Below are 24,717 nucleotides of genomic sequence, written 5' to 3' on the forward strand. Positions count from 1 at the left end.
GCTTGATGAGAAGACTTGAAGATGGTGATGAAGGGATGCAGGATGGCATGGAGAGCTGGACCTGGACAAAAGCATCTGCTAAATGACATTGTAACAGAGCTAAAGTGAGTAGATGCTCATGCCAGCTCATTACCAGAGCAGGGAACGAGAGAAAGGTTATTATCAAAAAAGAAAAAAAGAAAGTTTTTATAAAGAAGAGGAAAAGAGATAACTATGTCAAGATCTCAAGAAAACAAACCAACCAAAGTGTTCTTATTATTGTGGAAAAACAGCAAAAAATTGACTAGTAAGTACAGTATATACACTCTGGGCCTCTGTAAATGATAAGACTTTTAGCCACATTTTCCCCAGAGACTTTCTTCACAGCACATTAAAAAAAAAGTCTGCTTTTGGGCCCCAACCCACCAGTTGAGAACCACAGATCTAACCCCCCCCCCAACAAAAATCAACTATTGATAATTTGATAAATACAGCAAAACTGTATTTATCAAATTATACACTGTATAAACGTAATGTGAAGCCATCCCCAGATCTCCAGTGTTCTTTAAAACCTAGTCTCTGCTCAGTTACTCCTGAGCAGGGCAGGTTTCACCACAGTGAACAGAGCTGGGGCAGAGAGCTGACTTCCTGTTTGTACACAGGAAGCTACACTGACAGTGCAGCTACTTCCGCCTTTAGCCGCCGCTCATCACACAGAGAAATGGTAAGAGAAATGACACAAATATCTAACATATCAACGCAGTGTAATTGCTACATTTATACCGTGTCGTTCCACATAGATTTTAGCCTAATACATTCCGTCGTCTAACACTACACCCATGAGAAATGAACGAATTTAGCTGTTTTTTTAACTAGCTTAGCAGAAAGCTATTAGCGTACATGCTAACGTTAGCTTGTCGGTGAAAAATGAGAAGCAGCTCTTTTAGTGGAAAACCTGCTGAAGGACAAACATACCGGTATGATGACGGCAAGAGAGCTAGTCATATTCCTGCAGTTACACTTATTTATTCAAGTAAGGTGGGGAAAGGACGTACACCAACGAAAGGAGGAGAAAACATCTGGTGAACTAGCTAGCTGTCACAGGTAAAGGCTGAAATGATGTTTTCTCTTAGTTGAACCTCTGGATCTGCTACGTCCTTCAGCTTTAAAATTGTTTTATTGCAAAACTGAAATACTGAGGGACAGCCCTTTACAGGAGCTGAAAATAAATATATTTTCTCTTTCGAAATTAGATATTTTCAGTCAGTTTTTAATGTAGTACTCCATAATTTATGTTTATTTTTATTCATCGGCTATAAATTCCTTTAGCTTGTACCGATTTGAATTCTGATATTTATATGCAGTTCAGAACCACAACTTCAGACCTTAAAGCACACAATTAAAATTTTGGGCATGGACCAAGTAACATTTATAATATTTATAATATTTACAGCAGATATAGGCAGATTGTTAATGTCAAAATATTGGCAGAGAAATTCCTATCTGCCGATACAACACTTCACTTTTTTGGCTAATATTAGATACTGATATCATAATGATAATATCCTGAACCCCAGTTTTGTATGCATTCCCTTTTCTCTGTTTTAAACACTTTCTATCTCAATTGAATTTAGACTGATTGATACGCTTGCACATTCATGCTTTCATTTATTCTCTAAAACCAGTACCCAGCAGACTGGTGACCATTATACTGAAAGCACCTGTCAATCAGTTTATGATGTTGATGGAGAAAAGGATGTGGTAGGGTTACATATTTCCTAAGCTTTAGAAAATATTTTATTTAAATCAGCATTTGATGATGATCACTAATCATTACCTCGTGTTTCTCTAACAGCAAGTGAAGGCTCCTCCTGGTGTTGGCATTGTGTTTTGCCCCAGTAAGCTCAGACATGAGGGTCAGCTTTCAAAAATAACAGTCACAGTACGGTTCAATCTAGAGTGAACGCAGCTTTGAAAATAACATTTCCCAACAAAAAGTTATTAGAATTTAAAATAGTTTGAGATACAGCATATTTTTGATTGATATCATTGTTATTTAAATTATCAATTGCATTGAAAAGTACTAAAGCTTAAAAAAATTACAAGTCCCTAGTCATATTTATCAAAAAGATGTATAATCAGATGAGCCAGAATGGATCAGGACCTAGCTAGATATAGTCGGACCCACCTCTACACTGTACTACTGGACTAGGTCAGGAACCAAAGTCCTTCAGGAGGACAGTGAAACTAAACTAACCATGGCCAAAGCTTTGAAAGTTGCAGCTTTGAAGCTAGACTGTGTTTCTGTCCCTGTTGTAGCAGCAGCTGAAGTGCCTCCTCTGGTTGACAGCTGCTCTGATGAAGGCAGTCAAGCTGAAAGAGTGGGCCTGCTGGCTTGGTTTGCCCTGGGGTCTCCTGGGGCAGCAATGAAATTCAAGAATCGCAGCTGTAGTGATAACCAAAGCAAAAACCCAGGTGCTGCTGGAGCGTCTGGGGTGCTGCAATGATGAAAAATTTCACATTTTTAAGCAGCCCAGTTAAGCCTAGAGTTACACGCAGTCAGTGCCCACTGAGATTAAAATGCTCTACATGCCTCAAAGGCCCAACAAAAGTACTCTGGGTCAAGGCTGGAGGCAGTCAGTGACCAGTTTCTGTGTAATGTTATCAGGCAGAGTAAAATCAAGGAGGAGTGTGTACCTCCAGGGCCTCTCACAAGGCAGTTTCTCCTGCAACTACTTTCACATTCAGATGATATTTAGGAAAGATCCATTAACTCATCTCACTCTTCTTCCGTCAGACGGCAACCTTGCGCCCTTATCTCAATGCAGTGCGAGCTACTCTGCAGGCTGCCCTCTGCCTGGAGAATTTCTCCTCGCAAGTGGTGGAGAGACACAACAAGCCAGAGGTGGAAGTACGGTGAGTCTGTCTTCACAACTTTGACTGTGACTCAAAGCTACTAAACCCGAGCAACTAATAAAACCCACCTCACCTCTTCATGTCCATGGACTGATTTTGTGTTTACTCCTCGCATTTTTAGGAGCAGTAAAGAGTTGCTTCTCCAGCCTGTGATCATCAGCCGCAATGACAAAGAGAAAGTCCTGATCGAGGGCTCCATCAACTCTGTCAGAGTCAGCATTGCTGTCAAGCAGGTCAGTTAGGAGGTCCCGTGTTATGTTTTTGAACCCTGATACTGAACTATGGTTGTTTAAACATGATTAAATAGTATTATCTTGTATTTAATATCCTGACTGTTGATTTATATAATGTGTTGTAGGCGGATGAGATCGAAAAGATTCTGTGCCATAAATTCATGCGTTTCATGATGATGAGAGCAGAGAACTTCTTCATCCTGAGGAGGAAACCTGTGGAGGTGAGTTGATGCTGAAATGGATCAGATATGATTTTTAATGTATCAAATATCGGGGAAAGTGAAGAGATGTTCTGTGAAAACAGTTCAACAGGATAACCTGCCCCTGAAACCTTTTGGAGTCGCTTGTTCACACAAGTCCCTTCTATCAGATATTTTCCCACTGACAGGGAGGGGGGTTTAGGAGGCCGGACACGCTGTACAAAGGATGTACATAGAAGGGGAACAGGCACTGTAGTCTGATGCAGTGACAACGGTATTTTCCTTTATATCAGTGATTTGTCAGACAGGTACATAATGACCATTTTTAACTTTTTAATCTGTGAAATTGTACGTTTTGGTTCATGTAAGTTCACAACTTTTAAAGTAAAAAAATCCGAGTTTCTTTCTTGTAAATGTGTAACTTTTTAAACTTGTACATTTCCTGTTTATTCTCGAAAGTTAATAGATCCTCGCTATTTTTTAATTTTTTTTGTAGTGGCCTTAATATGCCGTCTTCATAATGAATATTTCATACGTAGATCTTTTGGAAAAACTAAGTGTAGACCTATTATTTTGGGACTTTGTCAATGACAACAACTACAATTGATGTTAAGTTTTTTCCATCTGGGTCTGGGGGGGCTTTAAGCTTTTCTTACATAGGAGTAGAGGGGCCCCTAAGGAAAAAAGGTTGGGAACCTCTGTACTACACTGTTTTTGCCAGTTCTTGTACACAGCAGTTGTTACCAAAACATCATCAAGAACATGGAACTCTTTTGAGTGAAAACAAGAGAGAATTTGTTTCCATTGGATCAACCATTTTTAACAACCGTACAGCTGACCCTCGTCTTTTTTGTCGTCCTCACTTTCAGGGCTACGACATCAGCTTTCTCATCACCAACTTCCACACAGAGCAGATGTACAAACATAAACTGGTGGATTTTGTCATTCACTTCATGGAGGAAATTGACAAAGAGATCAGTGAAATGAAACTGTCTGTCAACGCCAGGGCTCGTATTGTTGCCGAGGAGTTCCTCAAAAATGTAAGCAGTAGCTCTCTTTAAGCTTCCTCTCGATGCTGATGTTTGTGCAGCATTAGTTACTAAGTGTTTTGTCGTCTGTTTTACTCTTGCAGTTCTGAGAGAAAGAAAGAAAACCCTGGTTACATTCCCTTTGTGATCTCAGCTGTCACTGCGGAGGGCTCGCATCACAAATTCTGATCAGCTGAGAGGAGCTGAAGACGTGCAGTCAACACGCACAGGCCAATGGAGGGTTTTGCCCTTTAAACTTAAATTTCCTTTTGCTCAGAAGTATTGATGTTTGTACATAATCTGTGTTCACACCACACATTAGTTTCTGCCTTCATAACATCTACTGATGTCAGGGCAGGCTCTGTTTAAGGCGACATTGTTTTCAGTACTTATGAGCGCAGGGTAAAATGGAATTTTTAAACTTATTTAAATGTTTTCTTTAAATATATATTATATGCATATACATTAAATTGAGGTATTTTTTGTTATAAAAGATTGAAACCATGAGGGCAATCAATTGGTGCATGTTCCTGTCTTAGTACACAGAGTGAACCCTATTGTAAATGGAAATAATAATGAGAATAAATATACATGCTGGCTTGTTATACTTGTGAAGATGAATAAAAATATGCTTTGTAGCGCTGTGACTTTTTTTTGTCTAAAAAAGCACAAACTGCAGTGCTGACTTTACCCCACACATTGACAGTTTATTGAGATGTTGACAGCTCTGTGGGTCAAAGTATAGTTACATACAATAAAAAATGTAAAATGTCACAGAAATGGAAAGTTTTCAGAAAAAAATAGCATAGCACAGCATATATTACATGCTGATTTGAACAGATTCACATCACACACACATGCGGATACAGTTTTCACAGTGCAGTTAAACTCAAACAGGCTCTAATTTGAGGAATTAATCAAGGATCAAATGCTGCCTTTGTAAGACACAAACATACAATTTCAGATTTAATTTGATTCTTAAAAACATCTTAAAACCACCTAGTCCTTTCCAAATAATATACATATTTTTGGTTGTACCATGATTGTTGGAAAAACCCCATCCTATGAGTTCTGATTGCCAGACATTAATACAAAACATTTAAGAGAAAATCTCTGCTTACATTTAAAATGCTGCTGTTTTCAGATGAACATTTATCTTCACTTACCTAGAGATTGACCACATCCAAAGTAGAAAAAAAATCCATATTCCTGTCCATCTTAAAAATGTACACTTGAGGATTTAAGGACTTTGATCACAAGCAAATACACACAGCCTTCTCACAGTTAATATGGGGATTATGAGTCTTGTTTTTTATAAAATAACATCTTCATGAGTCACATGGAAGTATACACAGTACACAATGTTTTTTTTTTTTTTACAGTAATAACTATGATCATGGAGAAACCTGCCAAATGCTGAGGGAGAATTATGATTCTAACAGTAGACATAAAAAAATATTGGCATGTTCCTTTAGTTTTCCCCACTGGGACTCGAGCTACAGAAGCAGTTCCTTTTAGATCACAACATTTATAAAAATGGAAACATTTAGTCAAAGTGCTTTACAGTAAGACTGGGAAAATTAAAACTCAATTCTCTGGACCAGTGAATTGAACAGCACCGTTTTCCCATAATGCTGTTTGACAGAGGAGGTCTCAGCTGGAAAAGGAAGTGCAGATCAGAAGTGAGCTGGGACAGTTTCCAGAGCGTCTTCTGTGGTGCGCTGCACATTTACGTTCTGAAATGAGGACGAGAGGACAGAGTTATTGGCTGATCTGCACACGATGGCCCTTTTTTCATGTAAAATCCAGTTATTCATCCGCTGATGAGCTAAATGACTGAAAAATTGTGTATGCATTTGATATTCAGAGTATTTTGGACCTTGGATTGGCTTGTTGCAACATTTTGATAGTTTTGCTATAAAACCCTTTATTAAAGGTAGATTTGTAGTTATAGTAAAAAATCATTAACAGCAATAACTTCAAACAATAAAGAATTTATTGTTAAGATTTCTTTGTGCTCTGCTGAGAGATCCCTCTGTCCCATTGTCATGTATGATCAACTGATAAAGAAACTTTATGGACATGAAATCAAGCAGCTTTGGCTTCACTTGTTGGATCTCCAGAAGAGTTTTTCAGTGTGGGTTTTTATATATGTAAGTAATTAGACACAACACAAAACAATGAATAAAAATGTCACATTTTGTTTAATTATTTATGCATTTGTTTAAGAAAAAACAGTGAACAATGTAAGAGATGATTCTATGATGAACATGAACATCTAAGACTAAGTAAAGCATCCTTCGTATTTAGATAAAAAACAAAGGATAACTAAGGCATAATATTACTGGTATGAAAGCAGTCAAAAAAAGAGAAAAAAAGAAACAATTGATGTTTAATATAACGTCACATGTAAACACAAGTTAAAAATAATCAAGATTGTATAACACACGGATTGATGAGTTCATGTTCATACAAAAAACATATCAAGATCACGTTTGTAATCAAATGCATGTATTTTTTAATTCTCTATGGTTTTTAATTATGGGAAAAAAAGATCATTTTGAATGTGCTTGTTCTCATGTAAAATAATTCAATCACTGTCCTATTTATTCTGTCACACACACACACACACAAACAAGCACACACAGTGATGAAGCAAAATACCAGCCATGTAGAGTTAGAACGATATTGAAACTGTTGAAAACATGAAGCTGGACTGCTCTGTAGTTACACAAAACATCTGTAAATAGTGAAAAACTGAAGAAAGCACAGAAAAACATCATCACCCATCTGACAAAAAGAAAAAAAACACTGTAAATAAAGAAAACACAACCACCCATAGCAATACTGGGAGTCAGAAAACTAAATGAACCAACAGAAATCCTCAGGGACAGTCAAAGTACTGAAAATGTCTGGAGAGGCGAGTTAACTATGATGAGGTCATTTATAAATATTTTATCTGTCAGTAGTAAAGCTGCCAAAAGTCTGGTACCTTTCAATACCAAATGCTTTTTTTTTTTTTTTAACTAAAGTCTACCTTCAAGATAAGGAACACTAATTCACTGGAAACATATTAGTGCATTCACACAGTGTGCTGGAGTTTGCCTGTATTTTCATAATTAAATCAAGAAATTATCTTTGTTGCTGTGATACTGAAATGGGTATCTATATTGTTTGATTTTTACCTGTTACTTTGATAAGCTTAGTTAATGGTAAAGACAAGTTATGGACTAAGGGATTAAAAGTTAACATCACAGTTTACAATAACCACTAACAAATCATAAATCACGCAATTAATGTTATGAAAAACAGAAATTAACTCATTTAGATTACATTTCTTACGACTCACAGCATCTTTTCTTAATTGGGGTTATTTTCCTCACTTTTGATTATTCATTTCGAATCACCAAATTTGCTTTTATTTATCCCTGCGCTTTCTCAAGTTTCGGTGTGTTGAGCTCTCAGGGTCATTGTAGGAAAAGACCAAAGTGTAAAAAATAAACAGCATGATGCCTCCAATTTCTGCTGCCACTGAGGGTAAAAATGGAGAGAGAAAGTCAGGATGGAGGTAGGAGTGTCATTGCTAAGTGAAGTCACAGTTGTCGGGCTGCCTTGAGTGATCACAGGTAGATGGAGACTGAACACGGCTGCTTCTGCCATGTCAAAGATTTATACTCTGTGCAGCAAGAAGAGAGGGAGGGATCAGTGCCAATGGCTAGGTGTCTGTATGCTGGAAGATAATGTGCCTCTCCACAAATCAATCACAAGAAACACATCTTTAAAAGTTAAAGCATTTCCTGAAGGACATCCTCCTGCTCATATGAGTTGGATAGAAAACAAAGTGAGATAAATCAGCCCTGATAAGGATTTTGGATGAAGCTGTCAATGTCTGCAAAGAGACACTTTGGTCTGCTGACTTGTATACCTACCTCTGGTTTGTCTCTGTGTGTGTTCACAGACTCCACGCCTAAATACACGGACTCCACTTTACATCCTAAAGAAGAGCACAACATTAATTTTAATACACACAAAACTGTAAAGAAGACTGTTTCTTAATATAGGATGGGGACCTCTTTTTAAGACCAAATGAATTACAAATCTAAATGTATTTATTTTCTGTTTTTCTTAAAGCTCCAATGAGGACTCCTCAGTCTTTTTCACGATGCATTTCTGCAGCAGCAGGGTAACAAAGCTCCTCCAACACCCTCTTTATGCCTCTGTGACATACATATTCAGGCAAAACATCACAAGAGAGTAAATATCAACCATGAAACGGCAGTGTGAAGAAGCCATTTATGTGGTTATCAAACAGAAACTAAAGACGTTACTCCTTAAAGACCAAAAAGAAAAACAAGACCATCAGCAACAACAATTATTATTTCTATTATGTAATTTCTGACACATTACACACCGCCACAGGGTAGGTATTGGGCAAGCCAATTGCAAAAACTGATTTTTTTTAGATTTCCAACAGCAAAATTTCACTGATTGATACACCTGACTGTTAAAAAAAAGCAGAATAGCATTTTTGCCAGGAAACACTTCTTATTCAAGTGCAAAACAAGAGCAGAAAAGACAATGAGACATACTGCTTCGTCAACTGAGATTGTCACAAAAACACAAACCAAACACGTTTCTCACACAAGCTTTAAGGTGCATGACTGAGGTTGGTTAAAAATGGATCATAAAAGCTACTAACCATAAGCCATGGGGGTCAACTTCAGCACAGTGTGCAAAGGGCACTTCAGATAAGGCAACTCTTCTGTGGAGACAGAGAAAGATAGTTATTAGACCTCTTGTATGTGTGCAGAATTCTTACTTTTAGGTTTCACAAAAGAGAAGAGTGTTTTTTTTAATAACATATCCATGGCAGAAGTCTGGCAAGAATATTGTAGTGGCAGCAGGCAGCATGTCTTTTCCACCAGTAAAAGTCTTTGCATCTCTGCCTCTGCTAACATATATCACTCAGTGAGTTATGAAGCAAAAGCTGGTGCTGTCTCTAACTTTAAAATCAGATTTACAGGCAAAGAGGTGAAGCTTAGTTGACCTTAAGGCTGGAGATATATACTTGCTGTTTCACCTTGCGTTTATGTATATGTCCATCTGCTTCATATGCGTTCTTGTAAATATACTTTCCTGTATGCAACTATTGTTACTAGAAGATACAGTAGCCAGAGAACACCAGAGAGCTACCTGATGTGTGGGATATAAACTAAAAACGTGGTGACAGTAAAAAAGGCCGTAAATCTGAGTTCAGAACTAACATGATCAACATCAACAATAGTACCAACAGATCAGCTCAAACAAGTCATAGCCGGTGTCTGAATACTGTCTGCATCCCATTTTGCCAACCGTTATCTCAGTGCACATCACGTCTCAGGTGTTCTTCTTTCATTTGGACTGCACTGACTGGTGACTTTCAGCCAAATGTGTTTTTAGATGTCGTTGTTACAGCAGCTGATGAAAACAGGAAACAGTCCCTGCGTATGATCCTTTGTTCAATTGTTTAATGTCAAAACATACTCTTAAGAATGCATTTTATGAAGAAAAAAAAAACACACATTCTTAGCCAAAAGTCACCAGTTTACTTGGTTACTGGTTGAACTGAAACACTGATCTTTTCTCCATTGTTTTTACAGGTTTAAACTTTGACTTTGATAACAGACTTTATCTGTCCCAGCTTGTCCCTAGATTGTCTCTGTAGTGAAAATAACACATCCTTAAGCTGTGCCTAACTGCTGACAAGGTTAATCAGTAAGTCAGTGTTGTATTAATTTTGAAGGACATGTTTGTCATGGCAGCCATCATGTTTGCATATATGAGTTAGTAGCAAGTAAATATCTGGCCTAACTGTCCTGGCAAAAAAGCTTCAATTAATCCTATCAGTCAACTCATGCCAATCTGTGCATGACTCATAACTCATGACTCATGACTCATGTCTAAATAATCAAATGGATTTGTTATTTAAAGTGTAAGCAAACCCCGAGCTCAAAGCTAGCTCCACCCATTTCAGTAATTAAAAAAAATGCCCAGAAAATGAGCAGTTTGGTGATGAGAGGAGGAGGGGAAAAAGACCGGGTGTTTTTTTAGCTGAGGCAGGAGTGACAGTGCCAGAGACAGACACAGACAGAGTGCTGCAGGACTGCTGCCTCATAGCAATCTTTTGAGGTGGAGGGTTTTCCCCCTCCAGAGACCCCCTGAAGCAGATGTGGAGTGGTGGTGGACCGTGGTGGTCCTGAGCACTACCTGTTTGGGCCATTGGCTCCGGTACCGGCGTTACTAAAGCCGGAGCTCTCAGAGCCGAAGCAGTGCAGGTGCAGGCAGGAGAGGATGGGAGTGGTCTCTGAATGGTGAAGTCAGTTAGAGGTGGCATGATTATACCTTTTAAATAGAGTTTGTGACTTAGAAACCTACCGATGGTGGGTTCACTACTTCTTTAATAAAAAGTGTTCACTACTTTTTCAAGAAAAAATACACTCCTGTAGTTTGTACTGTTTAAAAATGTGCTCAAAGCCTGAACCCTTTTTGTACAATTCTGTTGACATATTTATTATATTTATTTCTGCTGTAAAAAAAAAAAAAACTATTTTGGGACCTAGTAGGGATTACTTGATATTTTCAGCAAGCTTCAAGAGGACAGTGGAGGAACCACAGTTCACTTGGCCTTTAAAAGTAGACGCTAAATGATGCCAGTTGGTACAGAGTCACAGTGGCTACCTATTTATGAGCAAGCAACTCTGGTTGATTCAGACTTAACTATGTTTTTATAAAATACTACATCGAGCTGCTCAATGACAGGTCAAACACATGTTCATGTATCTGTAAGAGCTCATCAATAGATTTTTGTTAGTGATATGCAATGCTCATAATGTGTTACTCTGAGAAAAAAATCAGTGGACAAAGTGTTAACTTCTGGAACTTCAAGTAAGTGGAAAGACATTTTCATAAACTAGAAAAATAGTAAGTGTTGCAGATCCATCATACCTGCCGTCTTGTCCAGGAAATATGCCAGAAGACAGCGCATGACAGCCTGATGACAAACAACCAGAATGTTCTCCTGCCTCTCCAGCTCCATGATCACAGGCTCCAGTCGCTGAACCAGGTCTTCATAAGACTGACAGAAAATCACAAAACCATCAAAAACACAGTTTTCAGGGTCAAAACATAATGAGATATTTGGAGGAATTACTGTAGACCCTTACTTCTCCTTTAGGGTAGCGGTAGCGGTACTTGTCCTGGTCTCTCAGTGCAAACTCCAGAGGGTAATGCTCCTGGATCTCCTCATACATCATCTCCTCACAGACACCCTGTGTAAAAAAAAGAGAGAAATTTGAGCACACACGTATCATTTCAAAGGTAATCATTTTGGATTGATAAAGAAATAAACATACAGCATCAATTTCATTGAGAGACTTCCACTGCTCATAGGGGACTCCGAGGCATTCTGCTGTCTGGATCGTCCTTTTCATCTGGCTCGTCCACACTTTGAGATCTTTGATTTTCTGCTCCTGGATGAATTTCCTCAGTCTTTTGGCGTACTAAAAACAAATGCAATTGAGTAACTGGAATCCCTTTAAGCTCACATGACTTTATGATGACATTAAAACTGCCACTGGACTCAGAGAGGTCATAAACAAACCTCTTTTCCTCTAGCAGAAAGGCCAGAATCTCCCCCGATGCGCCCCTTGATGTTGAGGTCACTCTCCCCATGACGGCACAGGTAGATGGAGCGTGGTGTAATGTGGATGTTCATCAGGTAGTAGACTATTCGGCTTTGGATGTGGTCCATGACGCGGTTCACCAGGTAACGTCGACCTACGTCCATGATCTTTATGTAGGATAGATCCCTGCAGCAGCACAGTCAATGTAAACACCTGATGTTGAAGAGATTGGGTCAACTAGATCTGAATGACTTGTTCGTGGATGCTCACCTATCGAGATCCTCGTCTAGAGGCTGGTAGGATGACTCGTAACACTTGATCCTCTTCATAAAGTCCTCAATGGCCTCCTCTGTGTTACAGTCGATGTAGTCTGGGCTGCACAGCTTCACTTGCTAGAAAGAGAGGAAACAGAGAGAGAGGATGTGAGCTGAAAGAGGAGGAAGTATGCTGTGCGAAATATTCAATATGTTTGCTTACTTTGAAAGAGCCTGAAAATGTACTTAATCAGCACCAAAATGACCTTCATATTTCCAAATGTTTAAGTACAGCACTTATAATTTTGACAAAAATATCAGTGTATTAAAATACCCAAACAGGCCCAGATATATTTCAAAGATTGTAATGTCAATCTGTACAATATAAGGAAGAATGATGTCCTGTAATATCTTTTGGCAGCCATCTTTTAAATAATAAATAATTAAAAAAAAACAACTTACCACAATATTTTGCGCGATAACATCTGGGTCCTCGCACACAGACTCCACAAAAAACACCTGGATTCACAAGGAAAAACTTTGAGAGAAAGTACTTGATGGCACTGATTAATACAGATAGATCTGATCTTTGGCCTACATACCTTATACCCATTCTGCTCAGCAAACTTGACAATGGTCCCTCTCCTCTCTCTTGTTGTGTTTGTAGCATCAAAGACCTGAAACAGCAAGTAGAAAAAAATGCTTCTGATGAAGCCCTAAAGTGTAACTTTTATGCTGATATTTTGATTATTAATCAGGGGGAAGTCAGACAGCATCGCAGACTCACCGCCACCTGTCCTCCTTCTACACTCAGGTACTGTCGGACATCATTCAGAGCTGCCATGGCGCATTGCCTGTGAAAGGTTAGCAGGCAAACAGTCAGTGTACTTATTATGTGAATCAGTGTCTGCTCAATAACCACCTAGCTAGCTACACTGACTTATGATTTTTTTTTATAATAATAATTATAAATCTTAATATAACGACAAGCATTTTTCTGCTTTTTTTCCCTTTTTTTAAATTTAGATGAACACTTCTTGCACCGTATGGTAATGGGCAAAAAAGGATTTAAATTGTTGTTTATGGTCATCTAATAGTTAAGAGTTTACCAGTTTGGTCAGCATCTAAAGAATTTAATATACATTGTATTTTCTCTCATTGCTTTCTTTGACCTGAGTGATTGTTCCCTCCCCTTTAGTGTATTAACATGTTTTGAGACGCAGTGTTTCCTGAAAGAAAAAGTAGCTAGTTTGGAGGCCCGTCTGGGTTGACACTAATCACATGCCTTATTCTACCCAATAAGAATGAGCTCTCGTTCAATAAAGCACATATCAAACACACTAAACACACTACAGCACTACACCACTGCTGTGAGACATTTGAGACATCAAGGTTGAAATATTATTGCTTTTTGTGAATTATAGGCACAAGCACTGCTCATTTAAGTTTAAATATAGAATATATTTGTAAAACATTGTGATGCTTTGTAGTAGCTGAGGGCCTGATTCACAAAAGGATGGCACAGCTTTTGTGCCCAGGCATCATCATCGATACCAGTAACTGCTTTAATTAAATGCTGATGATCAACAACTGAAAGTATTTCAAGTCAAAAGGTAAATCAGAACTACTCAATTCGTTGGGAGGTTAAACTTTCATGGCAATTTGTGAAAAATTAAATAACACCCAGGTATGTTTTTTTCCATTGGTTAACATGTTGAGATGACAACAGCTAATATTTTTTTGATAGTATAAAATTATTAACCCAAAGCTACAGTCAGGGGGGAGAGAACTGTCTAAATTGCATACATATATGTTCGCAATGCAAATGCTCATTTTTGCTTGCATTTTTTATTAAAAACTATAGATTAACCAGTGTTGGGTGCCAGAGACTATTTTTGTTGCCATGCTTTTATAACAGGTGTTAATAAATCTTGATTTTTACCAGTGTCATTATACCAAATTTAATATTCTGTTATCCTGACAACATAAAATTAGATCATAAAAAAACCTTTTTCAATAAACTACTGCAGAAATAAATTGAGATCTGTGGTCATTTGATTTGTAGTCTGGTCTTGGGCACTCACTTGACACAGCTTTTGTTCTGGTGCATTAGTTGTGATTTATCTCTACATAAAGCACTGTTTAGTTCTCAGAACACTGTATAAAAGTTGTTTATCAGGGTGGTCAGTGCTGTGAAATCTGAATGCAGAAGACTTCATAGATGGGCTCATAGTTTGTCCTAAAAAGAGCTCCTCTTGTCACTACCTGAAACAAAAGCTGCAGACCATCTTGTCTTTCTTCATCGAGACTTACCGCCTGATTTTTAAACCTTCTTCATTATCTGGACGGAAAAATTCGAAGGACTTGTAGATCTTCAGACACTCTCTGCGATACTGGCCGACGTTGAACTCTGTGATAGATGAAAAAATGTTTAGATAGGTCTCTGGCACCCTTACTGATGTAAATTAATCCTTGGAGAAACAATCTCCCGACTGTTTTAACAACTGAAATGAAACAGACTTTTTTAAACAAAAAATGTAATCCAACACACATAAAATAAACTGTGCAGCCATGTAGCACTTCACAGTGAAGAGAAATGGTAAAAGCATTGGATCTGGAGGAGTTAGGGTTGCATCCATGAATTATATTCGAATAGACCTTTTCAGAGAAATTACTAATGCATATCCACTGTAGAAATCTTTGATTTTCTTATAAATGTTCTCTTTGTCATGTAATGAATGGTCACTTTGTACTTTTTAACAGATAAACTATATCTTCTAACCAAGTAGAGCACTGAAAGTTGTCTTTATCTAGGCTTTGCTATGTCTTTTGTTTTTGTTTGGTTCTCCTGGAGTGCTCTGAAAATATAATAAACACATATATAAGAACATTTTCGTTTTAAGATGGGACAGACTCTGGTTAAAGAAATATGTAAACATATCAACATATACATGTGATTATGTGACAGAGCTGCAGCTGTTACCTTTGGTTGGCACACCTATCCAGTTCAAGTATCGCGTCAGCTTCTTTGAGATGTAAGTCTTCCCTCGGGCTGGAAGTCCGACAGTCACGATGACGGTCGGGCAATTTGTCATACACACTGAGAGAGACCAGCAGAAAAGAGAGAGAGAGCCATACATAATTAATTTTGTGTAAAGATTTTAACTCACTTGGACAAATCAGACAAACAGCGTGCTACTAAAAGCAGAAGAAATTATTCTGAATTCTTCTCCATTCTCATGAAAACAAACCAAAAAAAACTCGTTTTGGTATTATTCATGAATATCAAAAACAAAACTTGCAAAAATTTGGATTCTGCAAACACAAGTTATTTCCCTGATATCCATTTAGAGTAAATGTGTTCATTTCCTTTTCACTTTTCTTTAAATTACCAAACATTGCTCCTGGGGGAAGTTGTCAAATGTTCGATACTCAAATAATTTTTTCAAAGCACTTTCTTGAATATAAACTAATCTATTTAATGACATTATCTAAAAGTACCCTAACTACATCTGTTTCACAAGACTGGCATACAAGAGAGGGAAAATCCATCAGAAATCACAGGTATACTCCTATGCAATGTCTATACTGCACAAGAACAATGGCACTGAAACCTTGCCAATGTTTTTGTGCAGTTTAAAGCAGTGGTTCTCAACAGTTCTAGCTTTGGGACCCAGTGTCCCATAATGAGAAACTGAGACCCAAATTTCTGATATACTTGTCAATCAGTCAGATTTATTAAATAAAAGTCGGTGCAGTTTGGACCCCAGATAGAAAAGTTGCAAAACAGACTGAAGAAAATAAGACAAATAATATAAACAATTAAGAATAAAATGTCTGGAAAAGTATCATAGAAGATTTCATAAAGCTTCTGAGAAAATCCCAGAATTTATGAAATACTATTGGACAAGATCGATGAAAGCTTCTAGGTAAAGTCCTGATAATGACAGGGGAAATTCTTAGAAATGTTATTAAATTTAAGAGAAAATTTCCAAAGAAGAGTACTAACCGTTTCTGGGGATATGCCCAAAAAAGACTTTAAAAAAATACAGGAAAATTTCTTTAGTCTTAGAAAGATTACCTGATGTTTCTTTTTAGGGTAGAGAACGTCTGCTAAAAATTCGGGCAAATTCACAACCATCACAATGAGCACTGAGAAGACTGACACATTCGCAACCCACTGAAAACAGTCCACCACAGAACTTCTGATTTAACGATGGGAGCCTAAATGTATCTTTTGATAACTGTAGCACATAACCCAGTACTGGGTGCCTAGGATTTCTATTTTTGTTGCTGTGGTATCAAAACAGCTATGTTTAATTTATTTATTTTTCCATCATAAACTGTATTTCAAGTGCCTAATAATAGAGAAAAAGAAATATTCAAAAGTCATATGTCCCTGCAAGACAACATGCTCCTGAAATATATGTCAGACATCAGCATGTTTTTGAATTTCTATCTGAAGACATACTGCTGCTGTAAATATTACTATATAGGTGCATCAATATCCCACTTAACCGTCTGGTGTCAGATGCTGATCTAGCCGCAGTCCGTTTTAAAGGGAACAGCTCTAAGGAGAGCCCAGCTTGACTCAGCAGAAACCAGCTGAAAGAGAAAACCATCAGCTCCCTCTCAGCCCCAGACTGAAGGGTTAATGTATGAGACGTGCAGGATCAGTGCTGCTTATCCAAGGTGCAGTTTGGTCATGCGTGCCTCATAAGTTTCTCTCCACGAGCTTGAAATTAACTCCCCGTATGCGGTTCAAATTTACCTGAACGCACGTGATATGAGGAGGTTAGGTGAAGCAGATAGTCTGAGCATGACGCAACACTTTGTAGCACAAAAGAGAGGATGTTCAGCACTTTAAGAGTGCGCAGTATCCAAAACAACGGGCTAGACAACGGAGAGTCTGAACTAAATGGACAATCCTGGATATTTAAATAAATGAAAAATACGCTGTCTTTCAGCAGACGCCCAGTCTTTTCTCCGAGTCCTTTTCTTTAGGGACTTGCCGGTCAGCATCATCTTACCCCGTCTCTGAGCTATGTGTCCGTTCCTGTACGGCATCCAGATCTTCCTGAGCGGGTTCTGCATGAGTTCCCGTGGGGAAGTCTCCAACCTGTACTCGTCATTGTCTAACATATTGGATCTTTGATCATTGGTGTTGTTCTCCTAGACTGAGAGTGAGGCGGTGGGCTCTATCCTTAACAGTCTGATTCTGCAGGGGGGATGGATGCCTCATATCAGCTGAGGAACAGCAGTTTCTTATTACCGTAACAGCTGGAGACGACGCGCATCGCAAAGCGCGAGAGGAAAACAAGGATGCGGGAACAGGATGTGACTTTGCTTACCCAGCATTTGAGCCGTGTTATTTCACCTCACTTAGCATTTCTAACTATTCACCACGACCCAGTTACAATGTTGGACACACTGTTATATATTTTTAATTAATTAACTCACAGTTCACTCTCTATCAGTGTTATGACCAGGGTAGCATCTGTGTCAGCAAAAGAAAGACCCGGAGCACAAAGAATCCAACTCAAGGTACTACTTATTAGCTGAACAAGAGCTTAAAAGAACACAAACTTGGTTAGAAAATCTGCAAATAGAACAGAAAAACATCACAAGGCTGTGAATAAAGGGAACCTCACTTTTGCAAAACCATACATAAACAAAATACACCCTTATAAACAGAAAGAAACGGGTGTGGAAATGTAAAGCTTTTGTCGTCTTCATATTGCACAGCTAACGTTATTCATGAGAATTTTCCCTTCGTCTTAAAAGAATCAAAACATTTCCTAGAAACTGTCTCACTCACATTTCCAGACCTTATGCCAGCAATAAACACCTTCTAAGAAAAACACCTTTCTGAATGCTACCGTAATTACTTGACGACGGAGCACCGAGAATAGAGGAAAAGCAGATGTTGGGAGGAAAAACAAGGGTTCACATGCAGCACACATGGGCAGTGAATGCAGCTCTGAGCTGAGCCAATCAGAGAAGAGATGAGAGGGACAGCAGCCAATGGGAAAGGCGGGCCTTTGAAACGGAGGGCGTGCTGACTGCTGCGAACTCGGATAAACATCATCACGAAGAACATTTTAGCCCCATGGTATGGATATACACGACCCAGCCATGGGCCCCACGAGTTCATCACACAGTCAGTGAATGGTAGAAGTCAGCAAGAACTGCACAAACAGAAACTGAAGGATATCCTGCATGTAATGATTTCATTTTAACAACAAAAGCTCTCAGAGAGCTGATATTGGACCCACAATTATTATTATGTTTCTATGGACAAAGCCAGCCACAATAGGAAACTGTTAGAGTTACCGTATATACACCGTCAAAAAATGCACAATTACTTTGAATTTTGTAAACAAGATAATGCTGCTGTTTTTTCAAGCACAGGAGCATAGTTTAAAGCCTAAAACGTTTTTTTTTGTTTCTGTACTCTAGCAAAGTGATTAACTGAATTGTATTAAATTCTGAGTTTTATGCAGGCTATTTTTATTTAAACATATGTCTCGACATAACCCGCGGTTTCATCAAATTATTTAGACATAAGGTTTAGATGCAGCACACAATTAACTTCAAACCTGTGTTTGTCTTGTAGCAGTGTAAAAGCAAAACTATGTTTACATTTTTAAAGGATAAGTAATAAATATAAGCTACTGAGAAAATGCTGACTACAACAGTGTGTGGTGAAGCAGCATTGCACAAACACTCAGCAACTTTCAGTTTGTCAATGATTCATGTTTCACTTCAAGTAATGAATGAGTCCTGTTATATTTACGGTTCATGTGAGTTTACAGTGGGTTGTTATGATCAGGCAGCCTGCAGTGTGGAGTTTAATTTCTGAGAGGTATTGTAGTACCAAGGTCATAACACCAGGCGGCGCTGTGTACTCACTTTAAATGGCCACAAGTTTGAAATTCACTGAAGTAGGACGTTTCCTATTGACAGGTATGTTAACATACAACGTCTTTACTGTGGCAGTGGACACACTACGAGGTCAGCGACCGGGCATCACTGTCAGCATGTCAACAGGACTAATCCCATCAGTAAGACACCAGACTTCACAACTTCTAACAATAATCCCTGCTAATCTGTCCTGACTGCATGTCAACAGGTACAAGAACTTTCAAAACGATACTGATTTAAATATTCCATAACAATGAAACATTCAGTGTTATTGGTTACACCTTCCTATCTAGGCCTGTTTAAATATGTTAGAGAAATCCTTTGGATGAAAACAAAAGATGACTAAAAACAGCTTTCATCTCATTTCCTCTTATCTTATCTGGACGGTTTTCCTCATAAATATTTTCTCCTTTGAAAGCATTTTTAAATCAGCTTGTTTCACGCACATTAGTCATTTTATTGCCCACTTTGTAGTCACTAAAGACACAGCATTAGTTTGGTTTACAAGCCAAGTCTGATACAACTTTGAACCTCTGTTTTAACCTCTTTTCACAGCCTGCTAATAGGTTACAGCTGACGACCTATGCCTACTCATATTCTCATTTATTCATTTAGAGACATTGGAAACTAATTAAAAAAAAAAAGATTACAATTCCTCTTTAGGTGACCAGTTGCAGTGATTTAGATGTTATTCTCAGCATGTTTATTTAGTACAGATCCCTTTTTCATTTGTTTTTTCCAAATGTTTTGACTTATTTCCAGAAATAGTGGCTCAACTTCCCAAAACGTTAAACCCAAACTAATAAAGTTAACTACTTGAAACTCCCCAAATGTCTCAAAAAATTAAACACAGCACTCAAAACTATGTCCTTTTTTCGAAAAAAGTGATTTCTCCCATCAAAGCAAAACACAATACAGTTATATGCTTCAAATGGCTTCATGAGGCCATGTTACATCTTCAAATGAACACAGGGTTGTGGAAAGAAGTTTAATTTTTCTCCTTTTGGTAATGTTCAGGGTTTTGTCCTGAAATAGAATTTGCATTACTATATACAATAAATAAAACTAAACTATAAACTAAAACTATATGAATTCATGCAACACAAATGTTCATTTTATGTACTCAGTGCAAAGATACAAAAGTGAAAAAAAAAGAAATACTTATTTACAGCGATACAGGCTACTGTGAAGCAGCCAAAATTCAACAGGACTTTCTCCTGTCATGGACAAGTTACACTGATTACAATGTCCATATACTCTAAGCTGCATTTCAATGTAAATATTGGCTTGTTGTCACCTTCCTCTTTCTCATCTTTTGTAGTCTCCTCTTAAGGAGGAGGCCTCCAAGAAACCCCCTCTAACTCTCACTCAGCCTCTTCCTTTTTTCTGCTTGATGGGTTCTTCCATCTGAATTTGGAGAACACTGTGCTGATTGCTGACCCGATAGAGTAACATCTATTGGTGGAGGCAGAGTGATGGTGTGGGGCAGCATCTCCCTCACTGGAAAAACAAGTCTTGTCATCACTGGAGGCAATCTCAATGCAGAGAGATATCCAGATGAGATTCTGCAACCAGTGACAATCCCATATCTCCCCAGTCTGAAACTCTATCCTCCAAGATGACAACACCCACCCCCACAGAGCGGGGTTTATCAGAGACAACCTACAGAGTTTGGGAGTGGAGAGGATGGAATGGCCTGCCAGCAGTCCTGACCTCAACCCCACTGATCACTTGTGGGTTCAGCTTGGGCGTGATGTTTGTATCAGAGTGACCAACACAACCACGTTGGCTGACTTACAACAAATGCTGGTTGAATGTGATGCCACCTCACAGCAGTGTGTGACCAGGCTGGTGACCAGCATGAGGAGGAGGTGCCAGGCTGTTGTGGCTGTGTATGGTTCCCCACACTACTGAGGCTCCTGTCTGTTAAATGAGTAAGTTGTTAAATTGCTAATTTGTGTTGTTTCTTCAGACTTCAATCCTCTGGTCCAGTAAACACCAAACAAGATTCAATGGCAGAATAAGCTGTTAAGCATTGGCAGAGAACCCACATACTCAGCTCTGCTGCTCATCCCACAAATGCATGTTCCTTACAAATGTGGCATCATTTAAAAGGAAAATAAACAGGCTTTCTAATGGTGTAAGATTTATTGCCAAGAAGCATTGTTACAACAAAGAAGTATTTCCTTACTTTTTGTGCTAAGTTTAGTTTAGTAATGATTAGATGCTGCAGTTATGTTTTTAATAGACTTGACAATATTTTGCAATAAGAAATAAAACGACACATGATGTAAAATCTATAGTTAAATCATTATTTAAAGCACAAAAAAATGATGTTAAGAAGAATTAAAAACTTCAAAATTCTCTGTTTCTCTCTAACTACTTAACCTTACAGAATAACTCACAAAATACATGTTACTGAGATCAGTAGTGACATGGGGAGAGTGTGTTTAGTGCCCTGTACTTTTGACATCAAAATATCAATATATGGCAACTGGGATTCAATGACTGTGTCACACTAATCGAGACAAAGTATATTTAAATACTGATATTCTTCCCCATCCCAACTTGTGATTGATATTTCCCTTGTCCCCAAGTTTACTGCAACAACAGCCTCCTATATTAAGAAGGCTTTTTACAGGATTTATGAACCAGACTGAAAAGATTTGGATTTCCACATAGCTGTTGGCTTAAGGCTTTGTTTACAGTCTCTGTTAAAACTCCACCCACAGGTGTTAGACAGACCTGGCTGAGGTCGAGACCTTGTGTGGGCCAGTCCAGTTCATCCATAACAAACTTGCACCCACATTAAAATGCAACCAAATATTAGAGATCGAAACCAACTTATCACCACTCTCCTCATACTTTCTTATGAGAAACACAACCGGCCTGCTCTGTAGCCAGTGTTTGCTTTGGCTGTTTCTGGCTGCTGAAACATACCAGACTCTGTGGACAAACTCCAATACCTCTGTTAGAACAAGCTCCTTCTAAGGTAAAGAAAAATCATTCTTCAGATTATTATACATGAATGAAAACACAATATGATATTCAATGTTTTCCACGCCTCTGTGTTACTAACTTAACACAAAACCTTTACATGTCATTACTGTAAAAGACAGCTGTTCACAATTTACAATAAAACCCACAGAGAAATCAGCAGAGCAAGTACAGATCAAGCTTTCTTTTATGTTTCATACCATAGGATGACAGCAGAGAACCTGAAGAAGCAAGATTAGACAAAAATGTTGCTACTTTTGAAAGCATAAATGTCACAAAACAACAGTCCTGCATTTAAATGCCCACAGACGCCAAACATCTGCTAGATGAGGGACCGCGCAGGCGTACAAGTACTGAATAGACACTACACACACGTAGGCTCCAGCTCTGCCTGAAGCCTATAATGAGATTCTGAGTGAGCGGGTGAACTTTCCCCCAGATAGAGAGCAGACACAGAGAGGGAGGGAGGGAGAGAGCTGCAGCAGCGAGAGATTCAGTGAACAAGGATGAGATCGAGTGATGTATTCAGAGGCAGGATCTGACGGAGATAAAACAGAAATAAAAGGATTATAGAGTAAAGTAGGAAGGTGGGGAAAATGGGGGGCAAGAGAAGGAAGGCAGATTTACTGCAGCTGTTAGCTAAAGGAGTAACCTCTTATCGCATGCAGATAAATATCCTGCATGACATACGGACACAGTAGAAGGGTGCATATAAGGATATAATCTGTGCTGAGTCGACTGCACACGCTGAAGCACATCTCTCTGCAGTTGCACATAAGAGTTGCATGTGCAGCCCCGAGACAAAGATAGGCCAATGCTCTTACAACCAGTGCCTTAACATCTTAGCTTCCAACTGCACACCAATGGCTATAACTCAAAGAAGCTGTTTATTTCATAAAATAAATACACAAGCCTCTACTATTACGCAATTGTGTCACTTTGTATCATGTTTTTCCTGTTCTTCTGCATGGCTCCACCTCTGTGTGTTGGCAGACAGTCAGCAGAGCACATATCCCCCTCAGCAGCAGCAGCAGCACAGCCTGAGCTCTGTTCAAATAACTCATATCTGCCACACCATCTCAGCTGCACACCTTTAAACAACAGTGGCTGTGTTTTTACATTTCATGGAGGTGATGGGATTCAACGTCTGCCAGAGACTTTGTTTGAGCCAGGCCTTTCTGCAAACACCATGCCAGCAAGACAGCATGTTCAGCAGACCCTCTGGGCAGCATGGCAAACAGAATTACATAATAGCATGTCCTTATAACAAATGAGTCACTGGATTATGTAGGTGAAAGTATTAAAAGCACTGTTCCAGATGCCTTTCATATGCATGCAACCCTTTAATACTAGGGGAAGTATTCATATAGGAACCAAAAACACAGATCAAACACAACAGACTGGTTTTAAAGCATGCAAAAGTAAACATTATTAAGTTAGCTGACTGTGATGTTGGTGTAACATTCAAGTTAGACAAGGGTTTTTGGAACAAAACAACATTTAACTCTGTCCTCCATCTGACCTATCCACAGCGAACAGCAGAATTTACTGTAGGTATCTGCAATGATATTACTTCTACAAGTAAAACTATTTTTAGTGCAACAATTCAACCATGCAGCAAGTAAAAAAAATGTCTTAAGTGGCTCAGAAACTAGTAAATTCATTATAAATCATAACATTGCTATAGGACTATAGGCACTACTCTGCTAGAGCAATAGGAACTCAGCACCTGTAATTTCCAGTGCAAAGAACTAGCAGTTAAATATCAATGACTAACTGAAAATTTTTAACAAATAAATCAAATAAACTCTTTAAATACAAGTAAATTTGGGAGTGGGTTTCATACTAAGTGGTGTAATGTTTTCAAACCACAATGAAACAGTCATCCAGTGTTTACATCCTGCAAACTGTCAGCCCACCAGCTAGCTTACAGGCTAGCTAAGCAGCAGCTGCAGCCAGGCTAAGCAGCAGATAAGACGGGGTGTAATGTTTTCTACCAAGGCACCATTTGCATTAGCAAGAGGCAAACATTTTTTCCACTTTATACAGTATAAAAATCCAGTCTTCCCCTTGTTTCAGGGCTGTGTGCCGCGGTCCGTCCCACCTCGGTATGCATGTAATGCTCCCGTGAAGTCTGAAACGTGCCTACGTGACACAGACTTGTTTACTTCATCCTCTCGCTAGCACAGCTGCTCTGTAGCCCTCACTGCTGCATACTGTCACCTCACTAAACAGTGTCCAAACATTAATAAAAGAAAGGTGGGATTTAAGAGAGAGTTGGCGCCTCACCTGCCCTGTCCTGCGGGTGTCTCGGGCGGCAGGAGCCCCTCATGGTCCCGGTTTAAAGCCTCTTCGTCCCCGTTCTGTGAAGAGGAGTGAGTCCCTTCAGCCGCTCAGGCTACAATGAATGAAGCGAGCGAGCGTTGAGAGGCGCGCACATTATCACGTCCACACGCACGTGCACAAACGCACTTGGTATTGTTTGTTTCTATCTTTGATTTCACTGTCCCCCTTTTGCAGAGATG

General features: G+C 38.8%; 2 protein-coding genes across 5 annotated transcripts; one reads left to right on the forward strand and one right to left on the reverse strand.

The window, feature by feature from the left end:
- Window positions 1-42: 42 nt before the first annotated feature.
- arpc4 (actin related protein 2/3 complex, subunit 4) lies at window positions 43-4,994 on the forward strand. Its single transcript, XM_041783576.1, has 7 exons — window positions 43-104; window positions 556-703; window positions 2,777-2,895; window positions 3,017-3,128; window positions 3,254-3,349; window positions 4,198-4,368; window positions 4,461-4,994. Exons 1-7 carry the CDS (start codon window positions 43-45, stop codon window positions 4,464-4,466), a joined length of 714 nt encoding a protein of 237 aa, XP_041639510.1. The 3' UTR covers window positions 4,467-4,994.
- Window positions 4,995-5,052: 58 nt separating this feature from the next.
- Window positions 5,053-24,717, reverse strand: pfkfb4b (6-phosphofructo-2-kinase/fructose-2,6-biphosphatase 4b). Of its 4 annotated transcripts, none has more exons than XM_041783937.1 (14): window positions 17,302-17,563; window positions 15,255-15,371; window positions 14,585-14,681; window positions 13,059-13,125; window positions 12,874-12,948; window positions 12,734-12,790; window positions 12,288-12,409; window positions 11,996-12,203; window positions 11,748-11,894; window positions 11,559-11,663; window positions 11,341-11,470; window positions 9,056-9,118; window positions 8,286-8,350; window positions 5,053-6,092 (listed from the first exon to the last, which is right to left on the reverse strand). In XM_041783937.1, the coding sequence occupies exons 1-14, from the start codon at window positions 17,411-17,413 to the stop codon at window positions 6,033-6,035; spliced, it is 1,425 nt and encodes a 474-aa protein (XP_041639871.1). In that variant the 5' UTR covers window positions 17,414-17,563; the 3' UTR covers window positions 5,053-6,032. The 4 variants fall into 4 exon arrangements, with proteins under 4 accessions (XP_041639871.1, XP_041639872.1, XP_041639870.1 ...); XM_041783938.1 differs by lacking the exons at window positions 5,053-6,092; window positions 17,302-17,563 and adding exons at window positions 6,542-7,887; window positions 24,482-24,717; XM_041783936.1 differs by lacking the exon at window positions 5,053-6,092 and adding an exon at window positions 6,542-7,887 and having other exon boundaries at window positions 17,302-17,566.

Source organism: Cheilinus undulatus, linkage group 3, assembly GCF_018320785.1.
Source record: "Cheilinus undulatus linkage group 3, ASM1832078v1, whole genome shotgun sequence".
In the NCBI taxonomy this organism is placed as follows: domain Eukaryota; kingdom Metazoa; phylum Chordata; class Actinopteri; order Labriformes; family Labridae; genus Cheilinus; species Cheilinus undulatus.